Source organism: Carettochelys insculpta, chromosome 12 (assembly GCF_033958435.1).
Source record: "Carettochelys insculpta isolate YL-2023 chromosome 12, ASM3395843v1, whole genome shotgun sequence".
NCBI lineage: Eukaryota > Metazoa > Chordata > Testudines > Carettochelyidae > Carettochelys > Carettochelys insculpta.
The window spans coordinates 8,537,687-8,563,724 of record NC_134148.1 but is presented as its reverse complement, the minus strand read 5'-3'; the positions used below and the strand labels follow the sequence as shown (position 1 = coordinate 8,563,724).

The 26,038-nt window shown below is 43.6% G+C and overlaps 1 protein-coding gene across 1 annotated transcript; it reads left to right on the top strand.

Annotated features, from left to right (window-relative positions):
- Positions 1 to 135: 135 nt before the first annotated feature.
- FBXO22 (F-box protein 22) lies at positions 136 to 24,341 on the top strand. The gene is made up of 7 exons (XM_075006680.1): positions 136 to 274; positions 3,982 to 4,114; positions 8,826 to 8,913; positions 10,217 to 10,312; positions 12,466 to 12,630; positions 13,602 to 13,767; positions 22,816 to 24,341. The coding sequence occupies exons 1-7, from the start codon at positions 171 to 173 to the stop codon at positions 23,240 to 23,242; spliced, it is 1,179 nt and encodes a 392-aa protein (XP_074862781.1). The 5' UTR covers positions 136 to 170; the 3' UTR covers positions 23,243 to 24,341.
- Positions 24,342 to 26,038: the final 1,697 nt, after the last annotated feature.

Below are 26,038 nucleotides of genomic sequence, written 5' to 3'. Positions count from 1 at the left end.
CACAGCCACGCGCTCCTATACGCTACCCCAAAGCCACCAAGAAGTGCGTTGAATGGTCACGTGCTTTAGAGGCGGAAACCGGAAGTAGGCGCAGTGTGATGACGTATTCACAGTGCGCCGTAGCTAGGGGCTGGACTCCGGCTCGTGGGGGATGTGAGGAGGGGGTTGCCATGGGGCCGGACAGCAAACGGGCCTACGTGCTGAGCAACCTGTGCGTGGTGGTGGAGCGGATCCTGAGCTTCCTACCCACCAAGGCGTTGTTGCGGGCGGCCTGGTGAGGAGCGGCCTTGAGCTTTACCCCCGTCCGCCCCACAGTGGGGGGGAACTGCCCAGCGGGCTGGGCCCTCGCGTTCCCCAGTGTCGTCTGTGGAGCTGGGTGGGTCCCAGTCTCCTGGCAGGGCCTTCCTCCGTCCCTCTGCAGCAGTCTTCAGGTGTCCTCGGCTTCGTGCGTAAGTCGGAGATCGGGGCTGGCCGGGTCTCGCTGCCCCTACAGGGAGGGACGCAGAGGACGCGCTAAGGGAAACGCCGCGCTTCCCGCCTCTAAAGAGCTCCGCTTCTGCCCGCAGGGTGGTGCACAACGTTCGATCTCAAGCCAGTTGCGTCTGAGTCCGCGGAGCGGCCATGCCCGCCCCGCGTAATGAATGTCCCATTGGCGTGTGTTGACGAAGTAGTTCGAGTTCCTCTCGCGGCGAGTTCGAGTTCCTCTCGTAACCGTCTGAGGCCAACTGGGGAAGGGGAAGTTTTGTGGGTGCTTGACAAATTTGTTTTTAAAATTAACTGTATTAAAAGAACTCAAGTCGTCTGAATGATTCAGACTTTCTTTTTTGAATCTTAAAATGGCACATTGCTGTGTTCTTTACGTCTGTGGAGTTCTGTTACACTCAGCTCCATCATACAGCATCAGGAGAACACATTTAGTGACCAAATATGATGACACAAGAAAAAATACTCTTTTTTAAAGACTACAATGAGTACATTGTCTCTGGACACTTGTAGCATGTGGATGTCAACTCTGCTGCAATCTGTGCAGTCTTCCCCATTTGATACATGGTCCAAACCTTCCACATACCAAACAGGGTGATTGTCCTGTGTGAGAGAAGAGTCATCTAAGGGGACTTCAATGTGAAATTTGGAAGTATAAATACATGCAGAGAACAGACCATGAGAAAAGAAGGCATAGACAACATGAATGAAAATGGTGCTTGATTCACTGACTTTGATTCCTTCAATGAAGTGGTGAAAGGTGGTAGTACTTTTCCACACAAAAGGCTCTATAAGGTCACTTGGGTTTCACTGGAGCCCTAGTCAGAAAACCAGATGCATTACATGTGTGTCAACAGTTCTTTCAGAAGATTGATGCAGGTCATCCTTGCTAGAAGAGGAGCAGATGTAGGTTCAGACCACCATTTGGTCAATATAAAACTCAAGCTCAAGAGGTATACCACAAAAGTCACCAAGCCAAGATTAAGATTGAGCATGGAGCAACTGAAGGATTTAGAGACAAGATCTGGTTTCCAAGAGGAGCTGTTCAACAGATAGCATACTGCTGGCAAACCTCATGCCAAAAGTTGCTACTGTGGAAAAAATTTAGGAATGCACCAAAACATCCTAGAAAGCAACCTGCAATAAAACACTAGGAAAGAGGACAGGGTGCCATAAAGAATGGATCACAGCAGAAACTCTCTGAGAAAAGCAAAGGAATGAAAAGACAGAAAAGCAGCAGTCAACAGCAGCAAAACAAGAGCAGCCAAGGTGGAAGCTTATATTCAGAAGCCACCAAAGAAGTTAAAAAGGCTGTAAAATGCGACAAGAAGAACTTTGTGGAAAACCTTGCACAACAAGTTGAAGAAGCTGCAGGACAGAGAAACTTGAAAGCTCTATAACATCACACGGACGCTAGCTGGGTCACAGTGTACCAGGATCAGCCAATACAGGATAAGGAGGGGTGTGTTCTAACAAACCAAGTGAGCTGCTTGGTAGATGGAAGAAACACTTTGAAGAGCTACTGAACCTCCCTGCTCACGTGGAACCTCTAGGCTTACCACCTGCAAATATACCTCTGCAAATTAACAGCAGCAGACATAGAAAAGAAGAAATCAGAAAAGGCATTGCCCATCTGAAAAACTGAGAAGCACCTGGTCCAGACAACATCGCTGCAGAAGCAATCCAGGCAGGTAGTGAGACATCAGTCAACATGATGTATAATTTATTTGGGAAAAGTTGGAACACTGAAGAGATCCCACAGAAGTGGAAACATGGCTACCTTATGAAGCTTCCAAAGAAAGGCAACCGGAAGGAATGCAAGAACTGGAGGGGCATCATGTCACTGTCTATTCCAGGAAAAATGCTCATGAGGATTCTCTTAGAGTGAGTGAAGACGGAAATTGATAGACAGCTCAGGGGAGAACAGGCTGGCTTCCGAAGCAAGAGATCCTGTACTAACCAAATAGCAACTCTAAGTGATTGTAGAACAGTTGCTCAAGTGGAACTTGCCACTTGTATATAATCTTCATAGACTTTGAAAAAGCTTTTGACAGCACTGATAGAGACATTTTGTGGAAACTACTGCAACACCATGGCATCTCATCCAAATTTATTAACTTGATTCGTTCAATGTATCAACCCTCAACATGCTAAGTTGTTCACAATGGTGTCTTGAGAGAATCCTTCAGCATCCTGTTTGGAGAGCAGCAAGGGTGCCTCTTGTCATCTCTTCTGTTCTTGATCACAATGGACTGGATTATGAACAGGACAACAGATGGCCATCAACAAGGCATTCGGTGGACACTAAACAGCTAGAGGACATTGATTTTGCTGATTATGTCACCCTCCTTTCACACCGGCATGAAAGCAAAAGTCATAACACTAGACAAAACTGCCTCAGTGACTGGACTGAGCATTTAACAAAGGAAAAACCAAGACCATAAGGGTCAGCCAGTCCAACACCACCACCATCACACTGGGAGGGGATGAGCTGAAGGACGAGGAGCAGCTCACCTACTGGGAGAGTATTATGGGCATAGATGGAGGAACAGGTAAGGCTCTCAGGGTCAGGATAGGAAAAGCAACAGATGCATTCAAGACTCTGTCCCATGTGGAATCCACAAATAAGACCTGCGAAGATGAAATGTGAAGAGTGCACTCTTCTATGGATGCAAGGCCTGGTGAACTAAAAAAAAGTCTTCAAATCACAAGCTACAGATGTTCATAAATAGATGCCTGAGGTACATCCTTCGCATCAAATGTCAAGACATTGTCACAGAGGAGGAGCTTTAGAACAGAGCAAGATAAAAACTAATTGACAAGGAAATCAAGAGAAAAAAGTGGGGATGGCTAGGCCACATTCTCGGAAAACCATTGTCCAGTATAGTTCGTCAAGCCCTCATATGGAACCTGTAAGGAAAATGCAGAAGAGGAAGACCTCAGAAAACATGGGGACAGTCTACTGAGATTGAAGGACAACAACTGGAGTCAGCTAGAAGTTTTATTCCAAGACAGAGTGAAGTGGAGGAGACTTGTAGATGACCTGTGCTTCACGCGGGGTACAAGGGTTAAGTATTCTCTGGAGTTCAATGCCATTTTGTCAAACTGCTTTCTATATTGTGCTGTAAAAAAGACATGTGAATGAATTATTTTCTCTGCTCTTTGGAGCAACACTACTTTGTTTGCTTAATTTATTCTGATGTGTACTGCGTGAGGCAGTCAGAACTGCCAGCTTTTCTAATTTTTTCATTTTTTTTTGAAGTTCAGAAACAACTCTTAGGACAGTACCCATGCAAATATTGCCTTCGGTTTTTTCTTAATATAAATTAATAGAAACAGCAATCTACAATTTACACTTTGATTTAAATGTGCACTTAATTTGTTTAAAAGAGTTTCTTATATGAATGTGGGATAGATACTTCCAAGTCTACAAGTGAAAAATGGTTGGCTGCTGCTAACATTCCATTTTGTTTGTTGTGATAAATCTTTGTATTTCAGTGTTTGCCGGTTATGGAGAGAATGTGCCCGTCGATTACTGAGAACACAGCAGAGCATAGAGTGGGTCTCTGCACTTGAGCCTGGTCCATCTGATAGTCATTCACTGGTCCGTGCATTAGCTGAAGAACTTGAGGTAGGTAAAATGCCGCTGTTGACTACTGTGACATATGTGGACCAGCTGGCTGTTGCACACTAATGGAAAGCAGATATGCTGGACTCAGGGTAAACAGTTTCCTCTCCTCTGAGTACTGTTTGGATGCTGGGAAGTGGGCAGGACCAAGCCTAGTACAGCACAGTCAAGCAGGCACCTGGAGCCAGTTAAGGCAGAAAGCAGAGGGCTAGTCCTTGTTTTAATGCATAAGATAGTTAAGAGTCAGAACAAGGTTAGAGGTGTCAAAGTGGTAAATGAATTCAAATTCAGATGTCTCTCTCTGTAATCTTGCGGTAAAATTCTTTTGTAGAAGAACACTACTTTTAAATCCATTATTGAATGTCCAGGAGTGTTACAGTGTTCCCCTGTACGTTCATGTGTGTTCTAATTCTTGATGTCAGATATATGTCCATTCATCCTTTGGTGCAGAAACTGTCTGGTTTATCCAATATACATGGAATAAGGTAGGGGTGAGCAAACTTTTTTCGTTGGGCCCCTCTTTTTCTCCCCGCAATTAGCAGTCCCGTGCACGTGTCCCCCCACCCCCCACAACCTGTCTCGCAGTGAGTGGCAGGACAACCCCTTCCCCTCCCCGCCCCAAGATGATGTGCCACACTCCCATTGCAGTGACAGAGGCTGGGGGAGCCAGCAGAGGTTGTGTGCACCCCTGCTTTAAGGTGCCAAGGGACTCCATTGTTTTTGCAGATACAGACTAGTGTGGCTACCCCTCAGACTAATAAGGTTTTTTTATTTTGTTTTTTGTTTTTTTTTTAAATGATCCTTTAGTTTCCCAGCTTTTAGCATGCGCTCAATTCACATTTTTAGGTTTTTCTCTGCAGCTGTGAGGTACAGAAACGTACTTGGCAGGGGAGAAGAAAGTTGAGAATCTCATGAAATAATCATTTGGCTCCAGGACCTGGATCTTTACGAAGACACCAAATATCATGAGAGATGCAATAAAATGTGGAGAACTACCAATACTAGGCTAAAGTTAATGCATTCTAGTCAGAACTCTAACTTTGTATATTCTCCTTTGTAATTAATCTGTGTTGGTGCGTCACTTTGGACAAATTCAAGTTCTAGGTTTGATCACTAATGGATTGATGACTTTTTGCTTGAAGACAGTTGGCTCAGTGCCAGGATAAACAGTTAAAAAGCCAGGACTGGATATAGGTGCTGGAACTAGAGGTGTCAGGGGTTTCCAGTTTGACTCAAAAGCTCTGAGCATCCCTACTATAAAAATTATTCCAGTTCCTCTGGGATTAGGACCTCAATGAAGTGCTGATTCTGTTCTCCAGGTTTTTAACCAGACTTGGCTCCCAGACTTACCATGTCTCGTTTCAGAGAGCCCAGACACCATTTCAAGTCATTGGGTCCCACAGAGCCTGCCCTTCTGGTTGCAGTGCTTAGGATTGGCTCCCGTTCTGCAAAAACCGATTGAGTTGGAGGGAGGAAAAAAAGAACTAGTAATAAAAGAAAAGGAAGCTGGCCACATGCCTGCTGAAAGGGAGCGTGGCTGTGCTGGGCAGAGGTGTAAATGGATCTAGCTCCTTGCTGCTTTTCAGGGCAGTTTCTGGCCCCTGCCTCTTTAAAAAGGACTCCAGTTTTGCAAGCTAAGGTGTTTGTTTGGTGACAGCTGAGCTGTTGGGAAACTTCAGGGATCACTGGCTGCTGTCAGTCTCTCTGTCCCTGTTCTCTCCCCAACCCCAGTCACAGGGGAGGAACAGTCAACCTGTTGGAGTTGCAAAGGGTTGGGAGTGGCGAGAGAGAGAGGGGGGGGCAGATTTCCAGGGAAAACAGCTCAGCTCTGGATTTGAGTTGGAAGGGGAGAGAAGCAGAGCAGCTTGCCCCTCCTCCAGCCCTTGACCCATATTGGTTTGCTTTTCTCTTCCTCCTCCTTATTTCTTTTCCAAACTCCCCTCCTGTTGTCATTGCCCCCTGCCCCCTGCCTTTCTTACTTTACAGAAGAGGAGGAGGATTGCTGGCACATGATGACATATCACATTAGCTTGTGTACAGGTGCATGAATCCCTGATGGTGTGGCTGCTGTGGTTAGGTCCTGTGTTGGTGTTGCTTGTGTGGATATGTAGACAGAGCTGGCAACAGGGATAGGTTCCTGGGTTGTGCAGGAGTAGGTTCCTGGGTTACTGTATCTTTGGTATTGTTCAGCTGTGCAGAATGCAGTGCTATCTGACATCACTAATGAGAACAGACATAAACCTGTAGGGGGACATTAACTTCCCAGACAGTCAGTAGTGGCTTTAAAAGCAGCTGTACTTCTACAAAATAATTTTACCTCAAGATTACAGAGGGAGACATCTGAACTGGAATTTATTTGCAAATGTCACACCTGTAAACTTAGTTAAGCTCTCTATTCAGGCAATCTCATGTATTACAAGGGCAGTTTCCCCACCTTTGATATTTGCAGGAATGAGATTCATCCTACTTAATTGACTGGTCCTGCTTCATTAACTTGAACTACTAATGACAGGTAACCCTTTTTTCCCCCATCCCCTCCCTCCCTTCACTATATAAACCCAGGATTCTGTTTTTTCGTCTCCATTTTTTATCTGAAGAAGTGGGCTTTACTCACAAAAGCTCATGATCTAATACATTTGTTAGTCTGTATGGTGCCGCAGGACTGCTTGTTATTTGTATAATTACTGTGGTGGTATAATCCATGTGAACACTTGAGTCTATAGCGAGGCATTTTTCTGAAGTCAGTTCTTTTATACTGTTCTAATAGTTCACCTTTTAAGTTTCAATTCATATTTATCCTTACACAGGTGTTTTATGGTTAGGGAGTGTTGAGCCATTTCACTTTAAGCATTACATTGTGGCGTTTCACAACTTACCTGACTTTCACAAAAAAGACGTTATGATGCTTGTGTTGGCCATACAAACAAGATTTATTTTGGTGATATTTTTACTGGTCTTGACCTCTTTACCTTTTCAAGTTAGAGAGCCCCATTTTGTTGTGTGATTCCCCATTATGTTGTAGGGGGCTCTGTTTTGTGTGGTAATCTCCATTTTGAAGTGTAACTTTAATATTGTCTTGCAAGTTCCTATGTGGATTAGAGCATGTTGGGAGGCAGGGAATGGGGGAGGAGTGAGAGGAGTTTTGGCATGTCTGATGAAGTGGGCTGCGGCCCATGAAAGCTTATGCCCAGATATATTTGTTAGTTATTAAGGGGCTACAGGACTCCTTGTTTGTCTGAAAAGCTGTGACAAAGCGATCAGGGACCATCTGCGTTGAATGACACTTCCCTACAGAAACAATGGGGGTTCAATTGGTGGGACCATTGACTTTGAATTTGGGGAAGGAAGGGCTGCATTGACAGAAATGTGAAGAGCAAGGAAGACAAAACTGTTTTAAGAGGGGTGTTTCTCTAAGCAAGGGGTGAGTGCATTGGCATAGGTAGGAGGATTAGACTAAAGCAGACAGGAAGGGCTTCCAAGCCTACAGACGTGATCTAAAGCCAAACTTCTCAGAAGGGAAGTGATCAGATTTGGGGTAGGGGAGACTTATGTTCAGGAATTTATTGGTTTTTAATGCTTTTTTAAGAGGGAAAACAACCATCAAACTAGAAGCCAGAGATCGCTCAGCCAGGCAAACTCTGGAGGTAACATGTTTAAGCATTTGGAAGTTCTGGAAGGCTCTGGCATTCAGTCCGAAGTCCAGGCAGCTGGAATGCAGTTCCCTGCTGCCAGAGAAGAGTGTCAGAGTGTCTGCACTTAGGAGTTTTCCTGAGAGACCTCCAGCTAAGTGTACTGACTAGTTCCTGCTGAGTCCCAAGGGAGTTAGAAGCTCATTGGATCCAGGCCAGGTTATAACAGGCATGGTTTCTGTTTTTAAACTGGATTGTAAGTTTTAATTTGAGCTTTAGTAATTTAAGATGGTGATGAAAACATGGGTAAGAAGATATTTTAAAGTGAAATTTCATGTAGACACTGATCCTTAATTTTAGAGACTTTTAAGCAGCTTTATCTAACCAAGTGGACAGCAGTACAACTAAACAAGACATGGGAACCAGTTTACCAGTGGCAGATAGTTGTCTGGGTTCCCATTTTTTTCAGCATTCTGTAGAATATAATATTTGACAGTTGTAACCCTCAAATATGTACCAAAGAATGATCAGTGCATGGTTTATAGCACTTCAAAATGAAAAAAGCAGAAGCAAGTAGCATTCACTGCTAGTGTTAGAAACTTTAGAGAACTTGGACCACAGAGGATCAAAAGAGGAAAGTATTTCTAGTTCCAAATAACAGTGAGTATGTAAATAAAATGTTTTTCTGTAAACATGGGTATGCAAATCACTGCAGTTAGACAGATTTAGTGTTTATATTATCAAAAGTAAGTTCTTGACATGGGAATTGGATGGCTCTAGGATTTACAACTGGATTTAGAGCCACAAATGTGAATTATGTCAGTAGTAACAAAGTTATCATCTGATTTATTGTTTGACCAGTTTTGAGAATCGGTGATGCTAACGTGTACTGAAGTCCATTAATAAGACAATACAGAAGTTTCTGAAGTTGTTGTAGCCAGGTCTTTCCTATCACTGACTTCCAGCAATCTCCCTTTCTGCCTTTCAGTCATTTTCATTATAGGACACAAGTGTGGCATCCTGCAATTAAGTAGCAGAGTCTGCTTTTCTTAAACTGTTTTCTCATTTATCTTTGTGTTCTACAGAATGTGCATGTGCTGCCACAAACAGTGCTCTATATAGCAGATGCAGAGACTTTCAGTGGACATGAAGAGTGTCACAGACAAAAGAGAGGTTAGTGTTAATCCTGTTTTAGGAGAATCTTGTCATGGCCAACTGTAATGGAGTAGGATGCTTAAAGGAAACCAGTCAGGTAATATTGTGAACATTTACTTTAAAGGAAGGTAACTTAATGGCTAAAAATATAAAGGGGGTGCTGTCACTTTGGTTTTGCATCAAGGGATGTGGTCCATGTTGACTATGTTGTACATAAGGCCCTTCCACACCTGTGAAAAACTTGCGACTGATTGAAATCTGGTCTTTCATGTGAAATATGGTATTGTAGGGGGATTATAGGATTTCCACCCTTGCTTCTTTGCTGCCTTCTAAGCTGAGTGGCTGGAGAGTGGAGAGCGATGGCTGCTGGCTGGGTGCCCAGCTCTGAAGGCAGCGCCAGTACCAGCAGTAGCACAGGCATGAAGGCAGTTGAATGAGGGTTGAGGGAATAGTCACTTTTTGCAGTGGGTTAGAGCTGGCTTCACAGGCAGGTAACTGCCCTGGCACTGTGGTTACACACACCCTGTCTCTTACAGACCACGGCCCCTTAAACTCATAACTGACGGCTCCAGAGAGGCTCCTGCATTGCACTGGGCTCCAGCTGTTAGGCCCAGATAGACTGAGGAGGGATGGGACTTCTGTTTAACTTCACAGGCTGCTGCGGGGAAAGCATCAGACCCACTTCTGGGAACTTCCTGTGGCTGTAGGAAAATTCGTGGCTACTGGGTGGGAGCCCAACTCTGAAGGCAGTGCCACTATTAGCAGCAGTGTTGAAGGAAGGTTGGCAGATTGAAAAAATCCTATGCGCAGAAGTAAGGATGGCAATACCACTTCCCAATTATAGTAGCCTTGTGATTGCCACCCACTCCCACAATCCCCTTTTGGGTCAGGATCCCCACAGTTACAATACTGTGATATTTCAGTTTTAAATATCTGAAATAGGATTTTTAAAATCTTAATTTTTACTATGTGAAATCTACAATTATGGACCATCAGTTTGTTAGGGCCCTGTTTATGTAAACTCATGTAATAGTTATACAGCAGGATGTTCTAGAACTCGTGTTACCTCATTCTACTGAGGATATTTAATGTTTCACTTTCTGTGTAATATAATTCTGTAATGTGTGCATTAGCTGTATATGATTTGTCATGTACTTAATGAGGTGGCCAATGAGCTGGATTGTTTGATAGCAAGCATTTGATGGTAAGGCACTATTTAATCCGTATGCAAAGTCAGTTTGATTGTTGTTTAGAGTAGAGGTCTTTGAGTACAGACATTGGCCAATTGTGTGCCTTACTTTTTTCTCCTCTTTCATTATAGCAAGGAAAAGGAATAGTAAAGAAATAGCAATTGCACTGGAAAAGCTGTTGCCAAAACGATGCCAAGTTCTGGGACTGGTCACTCCTGGAGTTGTAGGTAAGAAGAACCAGTGTCTGGTCATATAACAGCCTGATATCAAGGTAGCTAACTTTCTCAGGCTGCTGTTAGACTCTCAAATGAGGCATAGCGCTCTAGCTTTGCCTGGAGGACATACTACTGTCTTGTCTGAAACAGTGTTTCCCCGTTTTATTTGGCCACAGAACTTTTAAACCTCGAAAGAATTTTCTGGAATCCCTAATAAGTCTTATTTGTAGTCTACTTTTTTAGCTCCATGTATAAGTAAGGATGATAACAACAAATGCTAAACAAGGTCATGAGATGGACATTTAGTTTAATTGCACATATTTAATAACAAAAATCATAATATACACAAAAAAAAAAGCACAAACTAATATGCATTGTATTGTCAGTTTTCAATGTAAAGAGTGTGTTTTTCTTCTTTTCTTGGCAAATTCTTTTTATATTTGGTTTTTAATACTGGAAAGTTGGATTCACATCTGGTGTCGCATTCAGTTGATTTCTGTGTTTTGTTTTTGTTGCTGCTTAATTCAAGAACCCTGTTTCGCACAAGTATGTGCTGGCAAATGGTAACAACTGACAAATTGCACGTCTTGATAAAGCTGAATATTCTTGTTATCAGCTGCCCCAAAATGATCCGGTGAGAGTGAATATGGGGATTTATGGTGGTATGTAACACGCAATCATACAGTGCACTGACTAAGTGTATGGGCAGCACTGCATAATGACATCATCATTCCCACTCTGGCTAAGATGGCAATTACACAGGGACACTTATTGTGGCAAATACAAATGAAAATTGTTTTTAATAAAATTCACAAATGCTTACATATACATATCTCACAGAGCTGGAAGGGACCTGAGAGATTATAGAATCCAGTCCCCTGCACTCAAAGCAGGACCTATTGCCATCCCTAACAGATTTTTTTGTTTTTTAAATCTAACCTGCCTTATAACCTTGCAAGGCCCCCCTCAAGGATTAAACTCACAACTCTGGGTTTACATGGCCAGTGCTTTAACCACTGAGCTATCCTTTCCTGCTTAAATATTAATTATTATTTTTAATCATAAATGTTATTGTAATGGAATATTTTTGCAGAACCCTCATTTTCACTTTACAGGACCCCACTTGGGAAACACTGGTCTAAAAATTCCAATTTGAGCAATGTGTGCCATAGTTTTAAAAAATTCATGACGTTGTTGATTAGCTTGGGGTGAGATGAGAATTCTTAACTCACATTTTTCAGTCTGCATAGAAAAGATGGACTTTGGGGAAAAAATTGGATATGCTAGAGATTTGAAATAGAAGCAAAGACCTCAGTATCAGCTGATGGCTGGTGTGGAATTTCTCCTGGAGAAAGCTGCTGAAATGTCAGATAAAAAGATCAATGGTACACCAGACTAACCAACTCAGACATGCTTTCTAGGCTTTCAGACACAAACTTTGGAAAGCATGATAATCTCTGTCCCAGTTGAGATGAAAATATCTTCCACACCCAATTATTTATAGTGCTTTTATTGTTTTAAGATCCAAATGGCACTTTTCTTGTCTGGGCAATCTTTGATATGACTGCATCTACAAAATAAGAGGCTGCTATGCAGAGAGATTGTAGACTGTACCTTCTGTTTCTCTTTGGCAGAGGATGGCATGAAGAACATACTAAATCTTTAGTGGGGTCATATTTCTGACTGGTCCCATAGGTATGTGTTAAAAAAAGATTTCTCAAATATGGGAGCTATCACTAATAAACTCATTATTCCAGGGTACTCGGCCAAACTTCCTGCATCTGTTTGTTCAAAGTTTAAAGAAACATATTGCATTTTTTTTTAAAAAAAAAGCACTTTCTGCATTAAAAGTAAAATGCAGTGTCTATCATTGGAAAGAAATTAAAGGAAATTTTCCTTTATTTTGAGTTTACTTTTGCAATTGACACTTTGCATGGTCACTGGCCCTGTCTGAGTAAGTCATCACATGTTGGGGGACTTGGAGTCTGATGTACAAAATGAGACTTAGCTTTGAATTAATTGTCTTTCAACTTTACTGTGAGTAATATTTTTCAAAAGCACCTGCATCCCAATTTTTTTACCCTGTTTCCCTTCATGTACACTGTGAGGTATGCAAAAGTATTTTAATCAGAATAAGCAAAATATTCACATTACACATCTTTCAGTTACTCCAATGGGCTCAAGCAGCAATCGACCACAAGAAATCGAAGATGGTGAAGCTGGCTTCGCTTTATTGTTCCCTAAAATTGATGGTGTGAAAATCCAAACCTTCCACTTTTTTAACGATGTAAAGAGTAGGTTCTTTGATGAAAGTAAATTCACTGAAGCAGGCAAGTCATTTAATTTTATATCATATACTTTGTGTGCTGTGGCCTCGGTTTTATTGGGGTCTGTGTGAAGTGAGTTGCTGTGTTTGTGACTGCTCAACTCAAGTACTGTAGCCTGGGGTGTTGGGCACAGGTACCCTGCAAGCATGGACCACCATAAAATGCAAGGCTGCCAGAGATTAACAATTTTGTCTCCCAGCAGAGTACTAAAGTATAAAGTGTGAACTTGAGAGGCGAACTTGAATTGTGTCCATTAAATTCCTGAGCAATCCCTTTGTTCCTGCTCAGTGCATGAGTATGGAGGTTACAATACCCAGTACTATTCTTTTTCTTTTGGTGGCTGTTAGCATTATTAACTAGTCATCATACAGTAATTAGGACCGTACAAGAGCAAATGTTTTGATTGTCTTAAACAAAAAACAAGCAAACAAAAACCACCTTGGGCTTTGGCATTCCAAACATCGACATCTCTAGTCCCCAGATTGTTGACTGTAGGAGATTCCATTCCACACCATAGCATACATACCACATACTCAGCAACAGGCTTTTTTTTTTTTGTGTGAAGGGTAATTTAGCCAGTTTCTTTTCATGAGCCTGCTGACTTCAGGGAATTGATTAGTACTTCATCTGTGATTGGAAAAACCCAGAATGCTAAGTATGTAGGGGGTCATTGAGAGCTGGAGAGCATGTGTGTAGGGCAACCTTTTGGGCACTATAGAAGAGAATCTCAACTTTCAGTAGAGAGAGAGAATAAATATATCTTTCAAAAATGTAAATCTAGCATACTACTTGAAGGTCCAGGATGATTTGCTTTTTCCTATTGTTGCTACAGCAGTGAACTAGGCAGTATTCTTGAAAGTATTTGTGTGCAGGCATAAAATAAACATAATCAGAATAATTGAAATACTTGAATTTCACAGATGGAGACCCTGCCTTTAAAGGTAAAAGGCTTTTTTATTTTTTTTAATTCCCAGGTCTTAAGGATAATGCTGAGCTCCGTGTGATTCTTCTGTTTGTCTACAATTCCTGGAAGCCAGGAGCTAATCGGTTTCTTCATCAGATAGTCAATTGTTTAAATGAAAAAAGTATCATCTTGGCTGGAGGACATGTGGAGAGCTTGACATCACTGACCTCTGAGGAGTGGGTATCTCTTTCAAGTTAATTTGCAATGAAACATTGTGGAATGGTAGACGGGTACAGCACTGGATGTGAACCCTCTGTGAATAGAGGTTGAGTCAGACATCTACATCATGTGTGTCATCCAACCACAGTGGTGTCATTTTTGACGGGGGAGAGGAAATACCCAAGTTCCTTTTCCTGAGCAGACTTATTTTTCATAGTAGTAATTTAAATATTAAGGAAAACCTCTTGAAATTAAAGTGAAATATGTACAGTAAACCCTCAAAATGTACGATTTCAAGTTAAGTGCAACTCAAAATCCTCCTCCCCCTGGCACTGGCACAGCCCCCATGGCCCCGCATGGCCCAAGTTCAAACCCCCTGTGGCCTGGCTTACCACCCAAGCACAGCTCCTGCTCAACCCCTATGCCTGGCTCTGGCTCCGGCTCCAGGTCATCTCCCCCACCCACCCCGTTTCAAACCTCCCACGTGCGGCTACATCTCAAACCCCCCACTGTATGCAGCTCCGGCTCATTCCCCCGGCACGGCTCTAGCTCATCTCCACCCCACCTCCCTGCAGTCCTAACCCACCTCAGGCTTAATCCCCCCCCACCTCCCTCCCATGGCCCCAGCCCATCACCAGGCTTAATTCTCCCCAGCTGTCCCTGCCCAACCCCAGGATTTACCTTTCAAAAGTAGTTCCAAATGCTCCTGCTGCTTCCCCAGCTGCAAAATGTGCATTCTCCCAGGGGGAAAACACCCCCTGCCCCCGGCTTTACACAAAATTCGAGTTATGGGAGGGTGCATGGGGAACGCAACCCTTACTTAACTTGAGGGACTACTGTAATTGGAAAGATGATATAGAGCTGCAATCGTTGGAGATCTACAGTCTTTGTCATCTGGCTTTGCTCTGTTGTCTGTTACAAAAAGTAGTTTTAAATCTTGGATTCTAGAATTTAACTTTGAGGTGAATTATAGAGGAAGATTGTTTTTTCTAATGGTGATAGTTTTCCAGTTTGAGTTCTTTACTTGAAATTGATTCTGCTTTCTGTATGCTTCTGCTCTTCAGTATTTGTGCTCTTTTCTTTCTCATTATGCATTATATCATAACACTAATAATAACTGTTACAGTGCTAGTCTTTCCAGCCAGTTTATAAAAGGCAGCTTTCTGGCTTTTGCTTTGCATTTCAGATGTCATGTTTGGTGTGTAGCTGGCTGCTATCATGCCCTCATTAAGTATAGTACACGTTGTACCTCCCTCATTCTCAGTGGTTCTGAACAAGAGGATTTGCTGGATGAGGGAAGGTCAGGCTGGCTGGTAGGTAGGAGAAGTGGGGCACTCCTGCTGGGCTTCCCAGCTCTGGCTGGTGTTTTTCTGCTGCAGGGCTGCCAGGGTTCCCCCAGCCCTCCAGGGTCCCTGTGGAGCAGCAGGGATGCTGGCAAGGCTCCCTGCTCCAGGACTGTCAGGGCTCCCTGGCCCTGCCCAGGGTCCACATGGCTGGATGCCCCACAATGGGGCTCCCTCAACCCCAGTGGGGCTCCCTGACCTGGCTCTCTGCCTTGGGGCTGCCCATGGGGTGCCCCAGAGCACGGTGCCACTGGGGCTCTGCTGCATCCCACACAGCTGGAAATCTCTAGTCCAGCAACATCCATTGTCCTGCCATACAAAGGATGTTGCTGGACAAAAGAATGCCAGATGAAAGTTTCAACCTGTACTTCCACTTTTGTCCATTGTAGTGTGAAGCATCTACTTACTTTCTTCCTGTCAGGTGCTGAGATGTCAGTGAGGATCCCCCAGTTTTCTTTAAATTCTGTGGCCTGAGATTCCTAACTTGTTTTTTGGACAGTTTAGGGACTGAGGATAGCAATAAGATGCTGCAATACTTAGCTGCTGCCGCTGTCAAATAATATTTTTTTAAATTTAATTTAATCATTGTTTGAATTGTACTGATTAACAATATTTACTTTAAAGGTTTCTATATTTTCAACTATAGGATCTGGGATGGGGGCACTGAGCTGCAGCTACTCTCAGGGTTTTGGATGGTGGGCTCCAGTCCCCTTGTGGCAGGCTGGGGCTTCCCCAGTTCCCATGTCACGATTCTTTCCACCTTGCCCACAGGTGTGCGATTAATGTGTTGAAAAAATCAACCTGTTTAGTTTTATTAGCAGTTAATTGCAGATGTTAACTGTGACTACCTCATGGTCCATTCCTTGTTGTGGTGAGGTGGCTTGTGTGTCTCAAGAACCTGGAAAGCTATGCCAGCAGGAGCTACAGCTCCTGGAAGGGTCACCCAAACTGGAGAGGTCAAAGGGTAGAGACCAAACAAATTTGGATCACCTCTAGCCATAAAAAACAAAAATTACAGAAACATCTACAAAGAAACCAACAACTACACAACTCTTGGGGGGAGTTGACAATCTCCTCAGATTAAGTATGAAGCATGGCAGGGAAAGTTGAAAGGAAGCTACCCCACAGATGACTCTTCTCACACCCAGGACAGCCACCGAGTTTGGTACATGGAATGTTCAGACTACGTATCAAGCATGGAAGACAGCACAGATTGCCACAGAGATGAAGCAGTACAAACTTGCAGTTTGGGCTCTTGTCAGACAAGATGGGTACAATCTCGGCAGCTTTGCCTGGCAACAGGTGAAACCCCCATCTATTCAGGACCTGAAGAAGAGGATGCACCGCACACAGAAGGTGTGGACTTTATTTTATCAAGAGAGGCACCTGGTGCTTTAATGGAGGGGACTGCAGTATCATCACGCATCATCACTGACAGATTCTACACCAAAGTGCAAAAGTTATTAATTGTCCAATGTTATGCACCAACCAATAAAGCAGCTGAGGAATGTAAAATAGACTTTTTTGAGAAACTACAAAGTGTGGTGAACGAGAAAGCAAAGAAGGGTATGTTGATGGGTGACTTTGGTGCGAAAATTTGAAGCATAAACACAGGCGGAGAACCGACGATGGGAAAAGAAGACGTAGGCAACATGGGGAGGGATAGCTCAGTGGTTTGGGCACTGGCCTGCTAAACCCCAGGGTTGTGAGTTCAATCCTTGAGGAGGCCATTTAGGGATTGGGGCAAATAGATGTCAGGGAGGGTGCTTGGTCCTACCAAGAGGGCAGGGACTGGACTAGATGACCTCTTGAGGTCCCTTCCAGTTCTAGGAGATGTGTATCTCCAACTGTACAGCATTGTGACAGAAAATGGAGTGTTTTATTGACTTTTGTTCCTTCAACGGATTTGTGACAGGTGGTAGTGCTTCTCCCCACAAAAGGATCCATGAGGTCACTTGGATTTCATAGGCCCCTCAGTCAGAAAACCAGATTGATCACATCTATATCAACCATTCTTTCCAAAGATTGATGCAGGACACCCATGCTAGAAGAGGAGCAGATGTAAGTTCAGACCACCATTTGGTCATGGTAAAACTCAAGTTCAAGCTCAAGAGGTACACCACAAGTCACCAAGCCCGGACTGAGATTCTAAATGGAGTAACTGAAGAATTTAGAGACACAACCTGTTTTCCAAGTGGAGCTGTCCAACAGATGTGCACTTCTGGCATACCTCATCCTGAAAGATGCTACCACGAAAAAAATTTGGGAACACACCAAACCAGTCTGCAAAGAAAGCTGTCGGAAAACCTTGGGAAAGAGGACAAGGTGTCGCAAAGAATGGATCACCGTAGAAACTCTGAGAAAAGTGCAGGAATGAAAGGACAGAAAAGCAGCAGTCAACAGCAGCAAAACAAGAACAGCCAAGGTGGAGGCTTGTATTCAGAAGCCACCAAAGAAGTTAAAAATGCTGTAAAATGCGACAAGAAGGAGTTTGTGGAAAACCTTGCACAACAAGTTGAACAAGCTGCAGGACAGAAGAATTTAAAAGAGCTCTATAACATCACACAGAAGCTAGTTGGGCCACAGTATACAGTGGAGCAGCCAGTACAGGATAAGGAGGGGTGTGTGCTAAAAAACCCAAATGAGCAGCTCAATAAATGGAAGGAACACTTGCTACTGAAATGTCCTGCCCACTGGAACCTCCAGAGTTACCACCTGCAAATTAAGAGCAGCAGACCCAAAAAAGAAGAAATCAGAAAAGGCATTGCCCATCTGAAAAACAGAGAGGCACCTGGTCCAGACAACATCCCTGCAGAAGCAATCCAGGCAGGTAGTGAGACATCAGTCAACATGATGTATAATTTATTTGAGAAAAGTTGGGACACTGAAGAGATCCCACAGGAGAGGAAACACAGCTACCTTATGAAGCTGCCAAAGAAAGGCAACCGGAAGGAATGCAAGAACTGGAGGGGCATCATGTCACTGTCTATTCCAGGAAAAGTGTTCATCAGGATTCTCTTGGAGAGAGTGAAGACGGAAGTCGATAGACAGCTTAGGGAAGAACAGGCTGGCTTCCGAAGCAAGAGATCCTGTACTAACCAAATAGCAACTCTAAGTGATCGTAGAACAGTTGCTCAAGTGGAACTCGCCCTTGTACATAGACTTTGAAATATCCTTTGACAGCACTGATAGAGACGCTTTGTGGAAACTGCTGCAACACCATAGCATCCCATCCAAAATTATTAACTTAATTCATTCAACGTATGAACCCACAACATGCCAAGTTATTCACAATGGTGTCTTGAAACAATCCTGCAGCATAATATTGGGAGTTTCACACAGATGCCTATTGTCACCTCTTCTGTTCTTGATCACAATGGAGTGGATTAGGAACAGGACAACAGATGGCATTCAGTGGACACTTTTCAAACAGCTAGAGGACATTGATTTTGCTGATGATGTCACCCTTTTTCACACTAGCATGAAAGCAAAGGTCACAACACTAGACAAAACTCTCTCAGTGACTAGACTGAGCATTTAAAAAAGGAAAGACCAAGACAATGATGATCAGCTAGTCCAACACCACAACCATCACACTGAGAGGGGATGACCTGGAAGATGTAGAGCAGTTTACGTACTTGGGGAGCGTCATGGGCATAGATGGAGGAACAGATAAGGATATCAATGCCAGGACAGGGAAAGCAACAGCTGCATTCAAGACTCTTGTCCCATATGGAGTTCGCAAATAATATCTGCGAAGATGAAACTGGATCTTCAACACAAATGTGAAGCGTGTGCTCTTGTATGGATGCGGGACCTGGAGAGCTAAAAAGTCTTCAAATCACAAGCTACAGACACTCATAAACAGTTGCTTGAGCTACATCCTTCACATCGTATGTCAAGACTTTGTCACAGAACTTTGGAACAGAGCCAGGCGAGAATCAATCGACATTGAAATCAAGAGAAAAAGGTGGGGATGGCTAGGCCACACTCTCAGAAAACCATTATCCAGTATAGTTCATCAAGCTCTCACATGGAACCCGCAAAGAAAATGCAAAAGAGGAAGACCTTGGATAACGTGGACAAGGTCTGCTGGGACTGAAGGACAACAACAGGGGTACTCCTGGAGCCAGCTAGAAGTTTTGTCCAGAGTGAAGTGGAGCTAGTAGTAGTAGTAGCATCCTTCAGTCTGCATAGAATATGGATCGTGCCCTTTGTAGTTCCATTTGGGATCATCATTTGCAGCGTTGACTGTGACTGTGAAGGCCCACACCAGAGTGACGGTCCTTGCTGCATCTGTTGCATGTGTAATGGGTGCCCAGCAGGTCCTTACTGTGGTTTCTGTGGGCTCGCTTCTCCTCTGCTAGCTGTCTGATCCTCATCTCACCCTTCTGAAGGCCCTTGTGTAGTTCCTGCCTCCATCTGCTGTGATCGTCTGCCAGCTCCTCCCAGCTGTCCGGCTCGATGTCTGCCTCCCTGAGGTCCCTCTTGCAAACATCTTTGTAGCGCATCTGGGGGCGTCCGGGAGGTCTTTTGCCAGAGGCTAGCTCACCATACAAGATGTCTTTAGGGATCCTTCCATCATTCATCCTGTGGATGTGGCCAAGCCAGCGGAGCCGCCGCTGCCTGAGGAGGGTATGCATGGTTGGGATTCCAGCTTGCTCAAGGACAGCGGTGTTGGACACTGTCCTTCCATGATATTCCAAGGATGCACCTGAGGCAGCGCAAGTGGAAGACATTCAGCCTCTTTTCCTGGCGGGCGTACAGGGTCCAAGACTCGCTGCTGTAAAGGAGGGTGCTGAGGATGCAGGCTCTGTAGACTTGCATTTTGATGTGGATGTATGACTTGATGTTATTCCACACTCTCTCGCTGAGTCTGGACAGGGTTGTGGCTGCTTTTCTGATCCTCCTATTTAGCTCAGACTCCAATGACAGGGTGTCAGTGATGGTGGACCCAAGGTAAACGAACTCGTGGACGACCTCTAACGTATCGTTGTCAATGCTGATTGAGGGAGGTTCAGCAACATCCTGAGCAAGTACATTTGTCTTCTTTAGGCTGATGGAAAGCCCGAAGTCCTTGCATACTTTGGAGAACTGATCCAGCAGTTTCTGAAGCTGGTCTTCTGTGTGTGACACTACAGCAGCGTCATCTGCAAACAGCATATCTCAGATGAGGACTTCCCGCACCTCAGATTTAGCTTTCAGCCTCGCAAGATTAAACAGTTTCCCATCAGATCTTGTGTGCAAAAAGATGCCCTCTGTTGAAGATCCAAAGGTGTGCTTCAGGAGGTGAGCTATGAAGATCCCGAACAACGTCAGAGCAAGGACGCATCCTTGTTTGACGCCGCTCCTGATGCTGAAAACGTCCGATAATGTGCCGTCTTATTGGATGGTTCCTCTCATGTCTTCATGGAAAGACTGGATCATCTTGAGTAACCGTGGTGGACAGCCTACCTTGTGCAGCAGTTTGAACAGTCCATCCCTGCTGACCAAGTCAAAGGCCTTGGTCAGGTGGATGAAGGCAATATAGAGTGGCTTCCTCTGCTCCCTGCATTTCTCCTGCAGCTGCCTCAGAGAGACGACCATGTCAATGGTAGATCTCTCTGCGCAGAATCTACACTGCGATTCAGGGTACACCCTCTCAGCAATCTTCTGGAGTCTGCCGAGGATGACGCGAGCGAACAGTTTACCAGTGATGCTTAGGAGGGAGATTCCACGGTAATTGTTGCAGTCGCTTCTGTCTCCTTTGTTCTTATACAAGGTTACAATGTTAGCGTCACGCATATCCTGTGGAACCTCTCCCTCTCTCCAGCACGGGCACAGTAGCTCATGTAGGGGTTCCAGGAGAGTGTCTGTGGCATGCTTGATTACCTCTGGTGGTATACCATCCTGGCCCGGGGCCTTTCCTACTGCAATGCGGTCGATGGTTTTCTTCCGTTCATCCAGAGTTGTTTCCTGGTCCAGTTCATCCATTACTGGTAGGAGCTTGAGGGCTGTATCAACCACAGTGTTCTCGCGTGAGTACAGCTTGGAGTAGTGCTCGACCCAGCGCCCCATCTGTTGGGCTTTGTCAGCGATGACTTCACCAGATTTGGATTTCAGAGGTGCCATCTTGTTCTGGGTGGGTCCTAATGCCTTCTTGATGCCCTCGTACATTCCCCTGAGATTACCAAAGTCAGCACTGGTCTAGATGCTGCTGCATAGCTCGAGCCAGTAGTTGTTGGCACAGCTCCTGGCCATCTGCTGTACTGTTTTTCTGGCTGCTCTGAGTGCTTGCAGGGTACTCTGGCTCGGTGAGCATTTGTACTCCAGGAGTGCAGTGTGCTTCTTTTCGATGGCTGGAATCATCTCATTGGAGTTAGCTTCGAACCAGTCATTTGTGTTTCTAGCTCTTCTTCCAAACACCAACAAAGCCGTGTTGTAAATTGTATCCCTCAGATGCTGCCATTGGATGTCACATTGGCACCCCCAGGGCTGCTGCGCAGATTCTCCTCAAGGGTCTCTCTGAACTTTTTGGCTCTCTCTGAGTTTGCTGTCTTTCTGGCATCAATGAAGGGCCTTCCAGTTGGTTTAGAGTGGTACAGTTTCTTGGGAATCACCTTGAGTTTGGAGCAAACTAGCGAGTGATCTGTATCGCACTATGATAGCTGCGTGTCAGAAGGACGTTTTTGAGGTTATCACGTCTAGCGATGACCACATATAGTTGATGCCAGTGTTTCAAGCGTGGGTGTCTCCATGACACTCTGTGCTGTCTTGGTTTGGAAAAACGTGTTTGTGATGCACAGATTGTGGTACATGCAAAGTTCAAGAAGACGCTGTCCATTTTCATTCATTTTTCCCACACCAAAGTGGCCTAAGCAGGAAGGCCATGAGTCACGACTGGCTCCAACTCTTGCATTGAAGTCACCCAAAATGTACAGTTGTTCACGAGCAGGTATTTGTGCTATGGTAGTAGTAGTAACTGACTGACAGTCCGAGAAGCTAAAGTAATGGCTCCTCAGGCAATGTTGATCTGCAGTCTCTTCCAACCCTATGATTCTATCAATGTTATGATTTAAAGTAATCTTTTTAAACCCCATTCTGCATAGGTATTGCTAGTTAGAGACGGCTGTGATATAGTGTGTTTATCAAAGGAAGAGCCCAATGAGGGGCAAACATCTGTCCATGTCCCTTATGGCCACGAGGTCACAACTTTTAAAAGCCAGAATGTCTTGGTAACTAGGAAAAAGTGAGAAGTGCAGCAGTCGCAAGCTTTTTCTGTCAGTCTCCTTCCACCTGCTGCTCTGTTTTGTTGTTTGATTTCTAAGTACTAATGTGTCGAGAGGGTAGCAAGCCTATACAGTTTCAAGGATTAAATAGAGTCCCTGCAAACTACTGAACGTGGCATCTACTTCTGTGATCCCAGAGATCAAATCATTATCAGTGCCCCAAGGTGGGCATATGCCAGATGTCTAAGGACAGCTTCTTATTGCTGAGGCATGAGAAAGGTCTGCTTTTGGCTGATGTATATTTTGGTACTCTTTGGTGGTAGCTGCCAGTCTGCCTTTGACTTTACTTACAGGAGCACCAATGTTGTTTTTGTGGCTGACTGTAAAAACCTCTGTAAAATGCTGTCATCTGTAGTGTATGTTCAGTTTGTATAATGTTCTACTGCAGCCTCTGTTTAAACCTAGAGCAGTTCCTTTGGAATTCTTCCTAACTTGGTGTATTGTTGTTTTTCAGTCACAGTGAAGTTGGTGATTCCTGCGGTGTGGCTGGATTGGCTTTCAGTGGACCTCAGCTACAGAGTGCTACAGTTTTGTTAGACCAGGATGTGATTGATGAGAGGACTGTAGAAGCAGCAATGGAGCGTCTCAAAGCAGCAAACATTCCTGAGCACAACACCATTGGGTTCATGTTTGCATGTGTTGGCAGAGGATACCAGTATTATAAAACCAAAAGTAATCTTGAAGCAGATGCATTTAGGAAGTTTTTCCCTAATGTTCCCCTGTTTGGCTTTTTTGGACATGGAGAAATAGGATGTGATCGAATAGTCACTGGGAATTTCATACTGAGAGAGTGCAGTGACATAAAAGATGATCTATTTCATGGTTATACTACAGTTATGATTCTTATTCATCTTGGTTCAACTAGAGCAAACCAAATTTAAACATGTTTTTAAATACACCACTTGAGCTACTTATTTCTGTTCCAGAAAGCTAAAAAATCTGGGATGATGCACATTCATACCATAAAGGCACCTTCCAAAATCAATAGTTGTAATTTTTGCATTGTGTTAAAATCCTGTAGAGAGGATAAAGTTCAGTACAGTAGGTATGGGGAAGCTTTGCACTGAGTATAAAACTAGAGACGTCAGAACTGCAAGTAAGTATACATTTGTTCAGCTTTTACAATAGAAGGAAGCTTTTCTTTCTCCCAAGGCTAGAACACAAATGGCAGTGTAGTCCAGCACCGACACTCAATGGTACAGAAAAGTGAACCATCAGTGAATCTCTTGCACATAAATCTTAAAAAGCTACTAGTGCATATGGCTATGCCTACACTAGAGTGCTGTCGACAAAACTCGTGGCGTGTGTACACACAAAATGCATTTTGTTTACAGAAACCGTCTACTAAAAAGTTCCGAGGAGCCCTTTTGTCAACAGAGCAGATCAAAAGATAATATGCTTGTATGTGTTGACACAATCTATTGACAGAAGTTTTGTCGGAATATGTCTGCTGACAGTAACTTCTGTAGACAGATGCTTCTAGTGTAGACATAGCCTGTGTGTCTGGTTCCACTATTACCTGAATCTTCTTTCAACAAAGATTGGAATATTCCATCCAGGTTCAAAACTGGGCCTTATCTACAAGCAGTAATACCTCTTCATTAGGCCAAATGAGTGAGAATATTTGGGCAGTAATCACAAAGTAGTCATTAAATAAAATACAAAATATAATGGAGTCATAGGACTGGAGGAGACTGTTGGAGGTCATCAAGGTCAATGCTCTACTGAAAGCAGAACTAGTCATAACTAAATCATCCCAACTGGGCTTTGTCAAGCTAGGACTTAAAGACCTCCAGGGAAGGAGATTCCACCACCTCCCTACGTAACCCATCCCAGAGCTTCACCACTCTACCAGTGAAATATATGTAAAAGGGTACAGTGTCTTCTATGTTTAGAGAGAAGAACCCAATATAAAGCATACTATCTGGTTAAAAACTGGCTGATTTCAAGAACACCTTGGATTAAAATAATTTTTAAGTATCTGATGTTTCCTGTTTTGCTTTTGCATTTCTCAGTTTGGCTGATGAATGGAATGAATGAAAAAGGAACACCAATTTGCTCACCTTTGCTCTTCTATGTTTCTCCAAAATGCAGCACTGTGCATGTAAAGATTGCAGATGCTGCAAACAGTTTGTTCATTTAAAAGTGTCCTACAGAAGCATAGAAATGGAAACATTTCATAGAATTAGAAGACACACTGAAAGGTAATCAAATCCAGGTCCCTTAACTCATGGCAGGATCAGGCACCGCCTAGATCATCCCTCATAGGCGTTTGTCTATCCTGCTTTTAAATATGGAGATTCTACAACTACCTTAGGCAATTTTTGCCACTGTTTAACCACCCTGACAGGAAGTTTTTCGTAGTGTGTTGACCTAAACTTCCCTTGCTGCAATTTAACCCCTTTTTTTCTTGCCCTGTCCTCCCCCATAACAACCTTTTCAGTCCTTGAAAGCTGTCAGTGTCTTCTCTTTTTCCAAACTAAACAAGTCCTCTTCTTTCAATCTGCTCTCATAGGTCATATTTTCTTTACCTTTAATCACTTTTGTTGCTTTTCTCCGGACCGTCTCTGTATATTTTCTGAAATATGGCACCCGGAATTGGACACAGTACTCCAGCTGAGGCTTATTCAGCATGGAGTAGAGTGGAAAAATTACTTCCTGTGTTTTGCTTACAAAAGTTGTGCTCATACATCCCAGAGTGGTGCAACCAAAAAAAAAAAGGGGGGGGTGGTATCAGACTGTTGACTCGTATTTAGCTTGTGGTCTATTGTGACTCATTTATCTTTTTTCACAGTACTCCTTCCTAGGCAGTCATTTCCCATTTTGTATGTGTGCAACTGATTGTGTGATTTGTTCCTTACTAAGTGGAGTACTTTGCATTTGTCTTTATTGAATTTCATCCTGTTTACCTGAGATCATTTCTCCAGTTTGTCCAGATCGTTTTGAATTTCAGTCCTATCTTCCAAAGCGCTCCCAGCTTAGTCTCATTTGAAAACTACAAGAGTACTCTTTCATTGATGGAAAATATTGAACAGAACTGAACCTTGTGGTACGCCAGTCATTATGCAATTCCAGCATGGTTATGAACCATTTCCATTGGTCTCAAGTTCTTTTATAGCTTTGGATATTTTTGCTGTTTCTAAAATATGGGACAAGCCTAGACCAGACTCTCCCTTTCTTTAAATTAGTTTTTGCTGCTTTTTTGTATTTTTCACACTTGAACCAAGAATTTTTCCCAGGTTTTTTTACTGCTACTTACTACTATTTGTATTCCGTGTGGAGCACAGGTCATCTACAAGTCTCTTCCACTTCACTCTGTCTTGGGACAAAATTTCTAGCTGGCTCCAGGAGTACTCCAGCAGTTGTCCTTCAGTTTCAGTAGACCTTCTCCACGTTGTTTGAGATCTTCCTCTTTTGTTTTTTCATTGCAGGTTCCATTTGAAAGCTCGAGGGACTATGCTGGATGACAGGTTTTTTTCGGCTGAAGTTTTTGATGCAGTTTTTCTGTTTGTTACTCATTGTGAGCAATACAGCTGGATTGATAAAATGTTAACTTTGCTAGATACAGAATTTATAATGCCAGAATGAGTCAATTCAGAAATTTGTTGTGTTTTGTATTTTAGTTTTACTACAACTCAAATGTTTTGGTAGCACACCATGTATTTCTCAATTCCAAA

Excerpts from the sequence above, each read along its gene's own strand:
- FBXO22 (XM_075006680.1), top strand. The coding sequence starts at position 171 with ATGGGGCCGGACAGCAAACGGGCCTACGTGCTGAGCAACCTGTGCGTG. Across the intron at positions 275-3,981 it reads GCGTTGTTGCGGGCGGCCTG|TGTTTGCCGGTTATGGAGAG; the intron begins GTGAGGAGCGGC and ends TTTGTATTTCAG. Across the intron at positions 13,768-22,815 it reads ACATCACTGACCTCTGAGGA|TCACAGTGAAGTTGGTGATT; the intron begins GTGGGTATCTCT and ends GTTGTTTTTCAG.